Here is an 11,288-nt window from a genome sequence, read left to right on the forward strand (position 1 = left end):
AATATTGGGTTTTTGTATTGTAATTTATCTTTAATTTATTTATTATTGGGATATATCACTTCAATTTAGAAGGAATAAGATTTAATTTGACTTGAAAAATTTGAAAAAAATTCAACACTCCAAATTTTGTTTCTATTATTAGATCTTGATGTTTTCTTCCATTCAGGATACAGGTTCTGATCGCTTTACGTTTTTTTTTTTGTCTGTGTTGCATATCGGGCAGATGGGATCCACAATCCGTTTTATGTTTCATGTTTATATTCAAAATTCATGATTGTCTCTTTCAATTATATCGTCTCCCAAATTCGAACCTTGATCTTCTCTTAAAAATACAATGTACTTAACCATTACACCCAACCACTTATTAATATATAAATACTTAACTTTCACTTCCATGACTTAACCCAAAATAATAGCAACCTAAATTTATAGGATACTAGACATATTTATTATTTAATACACTTTTCATCTTATTTTGATATATTTTAAATGTTTTGATTTGTCTAAAACCGAAGATTTTGTTAAAAAGCTTTGTTATTTGTTTAAATTTAATTATAAAACATTTTAATATAATTTTTTTATTGTAAACAATAAGTTAAATTTTCGGATAAAAATATTAATAAACAATTAAAGTCCAAATATTAAAATACCCAAACAGGATAATTTGGTAAACTCAACTTTGTAGACTCTACTGTCAATACACTGCACCTACCCTATCACTGGACCAATAAAGTACAATGCAGCCTTTACCTAACTCCAAAAAAAAAAATTTAATATTTAGTATTTATTGAGGTTATTTTTATACATTAATTAATTATAAAAAATATTTCTACAAAATAAAATTAAATATTTATTAAATATCTTATTTTCTTTGTAAATATAAAAAAGTTAAATCAAAACTCAAATTTATACTAAATAAGATACGGTTGTATGATATATATATATTAAGCTTATTAAAATTTTAACCGTTTAAATTATATCATGTGTATTATTTTTTAAATATTTTTAAAATTTTTATTACATCCTAAAAAATAGATGCCACCTTTAAATCATGAAAAAAAAAAAGAAGATAAAGCTAATAATATATCAAACAAATTTTCATAAAAAATTTAAATATGATTTAACTAGAAATTTTATTTATATATTTTTTATCTATAAACTCTTAACTCTTAAATTGAAGAGTTTTATATGAATTCGAACTCGCATCTTCCTCTTAAATGTTACAATAATATTCGTGTCAACTGAGTTAAAACTCAATTAGTTTAATTTCTTTAATATATATATAATATATGAAAATATTTGATAATTACTGGCAAAATTTTTTAGGCTCTACACTGAAGGTTGGGACAGGGGTGTTCAAACGTTAATTGAATTAAACTAGTATTTATTGAATTAATCAAACCTTTTAACCCTTTAACCATTAGCCGAACTGAATTTTTTTTCAAAAAAAATTAACCGAACTGAAATATTTCGGTTAATTCGGTCAGTTAACCGAAATTCATATGTTTTTTTTAGTTAAAATAAATATAAAACATATAAAAAATAAATTAATAATGATCATTTAACCGAATTAAAACTACATATAATTCGTATTGTTAATTATTAAATTCGGTCAATTTGATTAATTACCCTATTTCAAACCGAATTAACCAATAACTTAACTTTCAAAAAATCATTAACAGACCGATTAATCAAATTAGATCGATTAATTCGAGTTTAACCGAAATTTGAACACTCTAAATTAAGGTGATGACAAATGTCTAATAGGGTATATTAAAGTATTAATATATATAATGAGACAAATGGCAATTTTTAAATTTCGCCGGTAGAATTAAAAAAAAAAGAGCATATTATTAATGTACCTAATGTTAATCAATTTATAATTATACAAATTTAAATCAAAATTTAAAAAAAACCTTAATTCAATTAATAAGCCTTTAAACTATATTTTTTGTAATAAGATACTTAAAACTTTTTTTTGGTGAATTATTTACCTAAATTATAATTAGGCAATCATTAATGGCTTCCAATTTAGAAAAGCCTTTTATTTTATTCAATCAAAAGTTGAATAAAAAAATTCTAAATTCAATATTAGATAAAACACCAAACCCCGACTCCAAACAACCAAAAACAAAGAAAGCTACTAAACTTATTTGCTTTCTTTCGCCTTTGTCTCCTCAAAATCCCAAAGCAAATGGCTCTCGAAAGCTTTCAGGTAATTCATTCTTCTTTCTGTTTTATTGTTGTCATTACAATGTTAAGGTTAAAAAGACCAAACAATGTTTTGTTTTGTTTAGTTTTTTGGACTGATCTTTAGTCTTCTTTGATGATCATCTGTTTGGTTGTTGAGAAAAAAAGTCAAAACAATGAAGAGAACTGAAACAGAAGAAGATTTTAAGTTCTGGGTTGTTCTTGTATATTGGTCTAATGTTTCAAAGCTTCTTTCTTTTTCTTTTTTCAGTTGACTTCAACAGTTGTAATTTGTTTCCCATTTTTTTGGGGAATGAAAGAGAAGTACCCTTGATGCTTTGATTTGTGTTATGAATTGTTTTTTAATGTTTCCTATTGATTGGTTTTGAGAGATTTGAAATTGCATTGGATTGAAGATATAAACTTTAACTACTTTTTGTTTGCTTCTCATTATTAGATCAGTGGATGCTAGTTTGATGAAAATAGCTTGATTGGCTTTAGTGTTTTGTTTTTTCTTTTGATTTTGATATGCCTTTTGCTTGATTTCATTTTGGATTACTGGGTTTAGTTTCCTTAGATGCTAGATAAAGCATTTCATGCTTGTTTTTTATTCATATTTCTTATTCCTAGACATATATATATATATATATGTAAGCTTCAAAATGAATTCTTTTTGTTCATTTTCTAGTATTTGATCTGAGCTCGGTTAATTTGTACAAAAATCTAAGTGATTCCATTGGCTATGGTGACCGCTTTTTGGTGTACTTTTAGTTGCCGATCACAGATTTCCATATCGGCAATGAAACTCGAAGGAATTTGGTGTTAATTTGCGTGCCGATAATGGCAGAATCAGTTGATCAAATGCTGGTTCAGATGCAAAAGGCAAAGGACTTTGGTGGCGATCTTGTTGAGCTTCGGGTGGATTTCTTGAAGAACTTTGTTCCTAGGCAAGATCTTGATATCTTGATCAAACAAGCTCCATTGCCAACTCTTGTCACCTACAGGTAATGATTTATATCCTTTGGAGGAAATAAAAATGGTTGCATCTGTTATCTATGATATTCAGAGAAATTGCTCTGTATATGATTCTGTTGTTGGAGAAATATCTTCCCGTATTTAACAACCCATCTTATGGATAATACATTTTAGACCAAGATGGGAAGGTGGTCAATATGATGGTGATGAAAGCAAGCGGCGAGAAGCATTACGTCTGGCCATGGAATTGGGAGCCGATTACATTGATATAGAACTCAAGGTTGGTCACAGTTGCTTTGAATTCTTATTTTTTTTAGTTCCAGGAACATGTTAATAAAAATCCATTTTGACTCTTTGAAGGTTGCTCATGACTTCTTCAATTCACTTCCAGGGAAGAGGCCTGAAAAAGTCAAGATTATAGTTTCTTCACACAACTATGAAAGAACTCCATCGGTCAAGGAATTAAGTCACCTTGTTGCGAGAATACAGGCTACCGGAGCTGACATAGTGAAGATCGCAACAACTGCCGTAGACATCATAGACAATGCTAGAATATTTCAAGTGCTTGTACACTCCCAAGTAAGTAATCTACCAGAGCTCCCGTTTGCAATTACTTTAACGATGCTTCCTGTTTTACGGAAAAACCCGAACTGTTTCTTAGTTTGAACATATCGTTTTTCATTATTACTCCTAAGAATTTGTGTTCTTACAATCTTTCCTACATTGTGAATGACAATGTCAGCTGAATCTGTAGGTTCCAATGATAGGACTCGTTATGGGAGAGAGGGGTTTGATGTCGAGGATCCTTGCTGCTAAATTTGGGGGATTTCTCACTTTTGGTTCACTCGAGGCAGGACTAGTATCGGCCCCTGGGCAACCAACTGTGAAGGAATTATTAGATTTATACAATATGAGGCTTATAGGACCTGATACCAAAGTCTATGGTGTTATCGGAAATCCTATCGGTCACAGCAAAAGTCCTCACATCTACAATGCATCATTTAAATCCTCCAGTTTTAATGGAATATATCTACCTTTATTGGTTGACGATGTCTCAACTTTTATTACCACTTATTCAGCCCCCGATTTTGCTGGATACAGGTAAAGAAAAATCGGCTTAAGCGTCTACTGTAAGTATAGTATCATTTTTTCTGAAAATAATAGTTTTTTCCTTCCGAAATGCAGTTATACCATTCCTCACAAGGAGGCTGGACTTAAATGCTGTGATGAGGTTGATCCCATTGCCAAGGTACTTTGTCCCTGTTTGGATTCGGGTTGTTAGTATTATGTTCCCTCGTGTCATCAAGTTTCATCTTAACATGTTGAGCAAGGTGTTGCATATCGTGTCAGAATAGTACATTTGACTCTCTTTTTTTTATTCATCAAATTCCTTACAGGCAATAGGAGCGATTAGTTGTATGATCAAAAGATCAACTGAAGGAAAACTGATTGGTTATAATATCGACTACCTTGGTGGCATTGCAGCTATTGAAGAAGAACTAAGAGGTTAATGCATTTACAATATTCGGTTTCTTCCATCCTTTCTGAACACAATGATTTAACCCGCACTTCTTTTCCCCCTTCTCTGCAGTATCAAATGGTGCAACCCTTGCATCCGGTTCACCATTGGCTGGTAAAACATTTGTCATAATTGGAGCCGGTGGTGCTGGAAAAGCACTGGCTTATGGAGCATATGAAAAAGGAGCTCGAATCGTTGTTGCCAATCGCACATACGGTAAGGGTCTCAAAATGGGTATATCATTCATTTCATGATATGATGGCTTTTTTATGTGGTAAGAATCTTTAACACTGATATATCATTATGTTCTATGACATATTCTCAGATTCGGGTGTAAGTGTCGAATGTGTATCTCAATCCATTTTTGTCATTTTTAATACAGTGGCATTAGTGATTTGTTTCTCGTTGACTACTAAGGATGATCATGTTTTCTTCTGAATTCCAGACAAAGCTAAAGAACTCGCTAGCAAAGTCCAAGGACAAGCACTTACTCTTGCTGAGTTAAATGATTTCTGTCCTGAAGAAGGGATGATCCTCGTTAACACGACACCTGTTGGAATGGAACCAAGAACCGAGGAGACACCAGTGTCCAAGGTTTGCCTCTTTAATTTTTGTTCCCAAACATGGTTCTTACAAATGCCTCACAAATGGATAAACTGGTTCACCGGGATTGAACCATATCCATTACTTAGTATCAATGTCCTCCAATGTATAGATTAGGCTGAAACTGAAATGCACTGAAACAACAATACCATATTCAATTAACATGAGGTATTATTTGCCTATGATACTCAGACTTTGGTGTAAGTATTGGACACAGTCTAAGTTTTTCCATGTAGTCAGAGGATATAACTTGCATCAAAGCCATTTTAGTCTTTCGCTGTTCAGACTCTTCGGAATTCAGATCCATAAAAGCATATTTTCCAACATCTATAGTAAAAATAGCCAAGTTTGACACAGTCTTTTTTTCATGGCAGGAAACTTTGAAACACTACTCGTTGGTGTTCGATGCTGTTTACACACCAAAGTTAACCAGACTCCTAAGAGAAGCAAAGCAATCTGGTGCTACTATTGTGTATGGAACAGAGATGTTTATCAACCAAGCATTTATACAATTTGAGATGTTCACCGGTTTGCCTGGTAAGACGATGCCCTATGATTGACCCGATTCGAGAATTATCTGATATATACCCCCAATGCCCTATGATTGATCGGATTCGAGAATTCTCTATCCCTATTGTTTTTTAGTACTAATCTATGCATACCCTTTGTTCTTCTAACAATATTTTTCCATTAATCACAACTCGAGATGATCACTGTTTTGTCTGGTAAGATGTGAATCGGCTGATTGATCGGATTCATGAATTCACTATCCTGCATACCAATTGCCTCTTCTAATGATTTTTTATTTTCAATTTATCTGTTGCAGCACCAAAGCAACTCATTAGGGATGTATTGGCAATAACTACATAAAAAGAAGGAATATTTCTTATTGCAGCTCAACCGAAGTTTTTCAAGGGGTTTTCATGTGATCAAGCTCAACCCCTTATTCTTTGACAAGTTTTTTTTTTTAATAAATATATTTGGTCATAATTTTGAGAGAAAGTGTAAGCATTTTCTTCTTTTGCCTCAGTTTGTAATCGTATCATGAAAATTAACTTCCAAAGAAATTACTTATGCATTTGCATTTAATCCATCTCTAATTTTAATCCTGTGTTAGGATGGAAAAAATTAGTAAATATTGGGTTTAAGGCTAAGCTTATGTCATGTTTTATAATATTTTTTGGTATTTTTCATGTCCGCTTTTCGGTCCATTTTCAAAGTTCGTGGCTACCTTTTCTAATAATGTTATCTTCAAAATTCGAACATGTGTCTCCCCTTGAAAAGTGTAGTGTATCTTACCACCACAACTAACATTTGTTAGTATTAAATTGTTTTTATTATTATTATTATTAAGGAAGGTAAATGTTATTACATAACATTCAATTTAGGAAAAGATAAATCTCCTCGTGTTGCACATTCAAAGCAAAATTAGGAGGTTGGGATCAAGAGTAAAAGTCAATAACCATTCTTTTTGCAGCCTTTGCCAAGCAATCATCCTATCACATTCTCGATACACATGCCTAATACCAATATCTCAATCTTGACACAACATGTCTCGGATGGCATGACGTATGAATCTGGTTGTTGTATCATCAGAGTACTCTTAACATGATTCAGAGCTTTCAAACAATTTGTTTCTAACAACACATCACAACAACTATGGATATCTTGAAACATTATCAAGATTATCCAGTTGAAGAGTCATTGAATCAATCCATTCAGACAGCAATGGCCCTAAAGATTTGGCACGACCTTATTTTTTCCGCACTTTAAACCCACACTTAGTTATCTCATGTGTAGACGTATCAACCCTTCTCATTGCAATCTTTTGAAGAAGAAGCAATAGAGTGGCTCACATAATGGGCATGACCCACTAAGATGTTGTCATCCTCAATGGTCACAGTTGTGTAATTCGATTTTGGTAAGGTAATAGCACTAACATTGACTGGACTAAAACTAGGTGGGAACCAAGGCCTATTTCCCTTACTTTCTCTTATGCCCACCTCTTTGGATAGGTCTTTCTCAAGAGAAGATTGTGGCTCTTTTCTATTAGCCTTCATGATTGGCCCACCATTAATTTTTCCTCCACATGAATCCTTCACCAATCCCTCAAAATTTGATCCCTTCAAGATCTCTCGCCTTGATTCTTTTCTTTTTAAGTTCGCCTTAATTTTCGTTTGAGAATATTCAACTTCTTTATTTTTCGTTTCAGAATATTCAATTTCCTTATCAAAAACAGTTTCATTCTCATCACTATTATCTTCCAAGATTTGGAAGCGTGATTTGCTCACTCCCTCAACTAACGGTTGGTTTTGTTTTCCTTTCATAGTAGACTTTCCATAAATATTTGGTTTTCGTCTATGGGTCGGAGCTTGCATCCAAGGTCCGTATAGAGGAATTGAATCCTTCACAGCACCCGCAATTGTAGCCATCACAGTATCAATAGTCAGCACCACCATTGGCTCCGTCGAGTCCACATATTTTCCATTCTTTTGTTGTTTCGAACAACTCTCCTTAGTGTGCCCATAACAACCACACTCGTAACAACAGATGACAGACAACCCCTCGTACTTCACATATTGAACATGACCATCAATACCAACACAAGAAATTAAAGGTTTTTTCAGATCAACCACCACTGCCAAGCGAGCAAAGCAACCCCTCTTTGCTTCTGTCGTGCTTCTGTCGTGTTATAATCAACTTTTAAAATCTTTCCGAGCACTTTGGAGATGACTCTCAACAAATCTTTAGCATAGTATCAATATGAGAGTCGAGGAAACCTTATCCAAACCACCATCTTTGAAGGATAATTTTCACTTGTTGTGAAATCTCGGCTCCATGGTTGTACCACAAGATAATGTCCATAAATCATCCATAGCCCTCCTATCAGAGCATTATCATAGTCCTTTTGATATCAGAGTCAACCACTTGGAATCTCCCAGTTAAACGTCATAAAGACTGTAGACGACCTACCAAAGCTTTGTAGCCAATATTTTTTTTTCAAAGAGATGCATTACAACTGTCTTAACCATACTTCCTATCAATCCATTCATGAATCCACTTGGAAAAAGTAATCTCAGGATACTCGCCTTCGATACTAATCGTGTAGTCATCCTCCCAACTTCAAGTTCTGACTCCACAGCCACTTCATCCTTTAACCCCTATCCTCCACATTCCCTATAAGTTTGTCTCGCTATGAAACCTTTGCGAGGTCATCTTCTATTACCACATCCTCTGATTAAGGACCATTAAGGGATTTATTTTTTACTTTCTTTGTGGCCCTTTCGAGGCCTTTAGGGACCGAAGACCCTGATTATTCCAACGAGGCATAAGAGAAAGAATATTACAGCAAAAGATAACCTTAACAATGATATTTTTCTAGTTATTTTTTTTTATTTCTTGTTGTAGAATTAACAAATACTAAATCCTTTTACAAATTAACTTACCATAAAAAAATTAAACCACTCTAATATTAATCACTATAAAAACTCGATTATAAAAATTCAATTAAACCCGAATAAGCCTAAAAATAAAAAAAAATTAAGCCCAGCGTCGAATCCATAATAATCATTATTAAATAAAATCGAAGTAAAATCAATTTATGAATCTGAATCGCCACTAGCTTACGGTGTAGTGTGTACGTACTCCAAGCTCCTAAATACTTGAAGAACACGCTTTCCATTTCTCATTCTGGGTTTTCTTTATCTATAGGTTATTTTGATGTTAAGAGCCTTCTCTTTAAAAAAAAAAAAAAAACTTTCTCTCTTTGTTTATATTGTTTGGCTTTTGCGTATCTGCGGTGAATGGGGATTTCTTTTTTTTGGTAAATGGAGTTATGGTTTTTCTTGGGGTATGTTTGGTTCATGAGAAAATAACTTTAGGGTGCCTGTTTGAAATTATATTCAAGTTATTAAGAATCAATCATATCTGCTAGCTCTTTTGTTTTCATTTTTCATTTTTCTAGTGATAATAAATGAGTGCTTGTTAAAGTCTGGAATTGGTTTTGCTGCTTCACTTGTCTCTTTTGCCTAACATTTTCTCATTACTTAGCAAAATTTATACTTATGTGGATATATGTAATGGGCCTATAAGCTTGAGCTCATGAATGAATAGTGATAAGTTCGTGCTCTAAGTTTGACTTGAAATTTATTGTTTGATACGCGGTTCGAACTTGATTGAATATTACTTGTGATTTGGGTAAATTGTATATATATTTGGAATCATGTTGGAGGATTTGAAGTTTGGATTCTTGGTTTCTGGGTAATTTTCTTAAATCTTTGGAATCGTATCCACCATGGAGTGCAACAAAGAGGAAGCTATTAGAGCAAGGGGAATTGCCGAACACAAGATGAAAAACGATGATTTTGAGGGTGCCAAGAGGCTTGTACTGAAGGCCCAGAAGCTGTTCCCTGAGCTCGAAAACATAGCGCAATTGTTGACGGTATGTAATGTTCACCATTGTGCAAAACTGAAATTCAATGGGTCGGAAATGGATTGGTACGGGATTCTTCAGCTCCACCGATCAGCCAACATGAGTTCCATCAAGAAACAGTATCGAAAGCCCGCACTGTTGCTTCATCCAGACAAGAATAAATTCGCCGGTGCCGAGGCTGCTTTCAAGCTGATTGGAGAAGCAAATGCAGTACTTGCAGACCAAACGAAACGTTCCCTGTATGATATGAAAACTGCATCAAAGGCTCCTCACCCATCGAATACCGCCAGTACCAATGCAGGCCTATCGAAAAGTTCTCAATATGATACAAAACCTGCACCAAAGCAGACTCCTCGCCCGTTTAATACCACCAGCGCCAATGCTGACCGAACAAAAAGTTCTCAGTATGATACAAAACCTGCACCAAAGCCGACTCCTCGCCCGTCGAATACCACCAGCGCCAATGCAGACCAAACAAAAAGTTCTCAATATGGTACAAAACCTGCAGCAAAGTCGACTCCTCCCCTGTCGAATACCGCCAGCGCCAATGCAGACCAAACAAAAAGTTCTCAATCTGAAACGGAAACTGCACTAAAGTCGACTTCTCACCCATCGAACACCACTTGTGCCTGTGCAGACCAAACAAAGAGTTCTCAATATGATACTAAAACTGCACCAAACCCGACTCCTCACCCATTGAATAGCACCAATACCATTGTTGGCTCTGCCGGTAGACTGTATGAGCCTAGAAACAATAACAAAAATGGTTATTCAAATTTCACATCTTCGAGTTCCTATCAGCCAACATGGCATCAAACATTTTGGCCACCCTGCAGTGTTTACCACCATCATTACAATTTAGTGCACAGATGGTTAAATTGCCCTTCATGTGGATCATTCATTGGCAGTACTAACGTGGGTCCTCAGGGATGCTGTTGGAGAGCCTATGGTTTCCAGTTTCCACATGAATTTGCAGGGCCAGGTCCTATTGCAAAGGCAGGAAGCGGCTCTCGGGTTGGTGATTCTAAGGAAGAAGAGATGGTGAATGTGTTAAAGAAATGTGTTGAAATGGTTAATTCAAATACGAGAGATTTACAGAAAAACATTGACATGCTTTGGTCTAACGTGAGAAACTTAAAGAAAGGCGTTGAAATGCCGAAGCCAAATGAGAAGAAAGGAGGAAGGGAGTGATGAAAGTTGTAAGCTTTATGGGCAGCGCAAGGTGCGGTTCAGGCTTTAATATATATATATATATATATTTTTATATTTTGACTTAGGCTAGCTCCCAAGCCATGTTAAAGGCCCTCGTCGCAATGAAGTGGTAAAAACGTTGTCTGTTAGTTTTGTTTTATTGCAACTTAAATATTTAAATATAGGAAACCAACTTCTTGCATAGATTTATTACGTGTATTTTAAATTCATCAATTTTCGTTTTGATGGATCTTAATAATTAAATTTATTTGATTAAATTTTATTATTAAGTGTAATGTTATTGATTTAATTTATATTCTTCAAATAAATTATTTATAGACATTATATTTTTTAATTTTAAAATTTTAATCTTAATTA

At 34.1% G+C, this 11,288-nt stretch overlaps 2 protein-coding genes across 3 annotated transcripts; both read left to right on the top strand.

Annotated features, from left to right (window-relative positions):
• The first annotated feature begins 2,073 nt into the window (after positions 1-2,073).
• Positions 2,074-6,441, top strand: LOC107899185 (bifunctional 3-dehydroquinate dehydratase/shikimate dehydrogenase, chloroplastic). Of its 2 annotated transcripts, none has more exons than XM_016824815.2 (11): positions 2,074-2,215; positions 2,962-3,194; positions 3,340-3,445; positions 3,526-3,744; positions 3,920-4,266; positions 4,351-4,414; positions 4,563-4,671; positions 4,757-4,900; positions 5,130-5,278; positions 5,662-5,824; positions 6,114-6,441. In XM_016824815.2, exons 1-11 carry the CDS (start codon positions 2,195-2,197, stop codon positions 6,155-6,157), a joined length of 1,599 nt encoding a protein of 532 aa, XP_016680304.1. In that variant the 5' UTR covers positions 2,074-2,194; the 3' UTR covers positions 6,158-6,441. The 2 variants fall into 2 exon arrangements, with proteins under 2 accessions (XP_016680304.1, XP_016680305.1); XM_016824816.2 differs by having other exon boundaries at positions 2,093-2,215; positions 3,038-3,194.
• Positions 6,442-8,904: 2,463 nt separating this feature from the next.
• Positions 8,905-11,016, top strand: LOC121219969 (meiotically up-regulated gene 184 protein-like). Its single transcript, XM_041098884.1, has one exon. The coding sequence runs from the start codon at positions 9,582-9,584 to the stop codon at positions 10,908-10,910; it is 1,329 nt and encodes a 442-aa protein (XP_040954818.1). The 5' UTR covers positions 8,905-9,581; the 3' UTR covers positions 10,911-11,016.
• Positions 11,017-11,288: the final 272 nt, after the last annotated feature.

The sequence above is a fragment of the Gossypium hirsutum genome, chromosome D08 (genome assembly GCF_007990345.1).
Source record: "Gossypium hirsutum isolate 1008001.06 chromosome D08, Gossypium_hirsutum_v2.1, whole genome shotgun sequence".
NCBI lineage: Eukaryota > Viridiplantae > Streptophyta > Magnoliopsida > Malvales > Malvaceae > Gossypium > Gossypium hirsutum.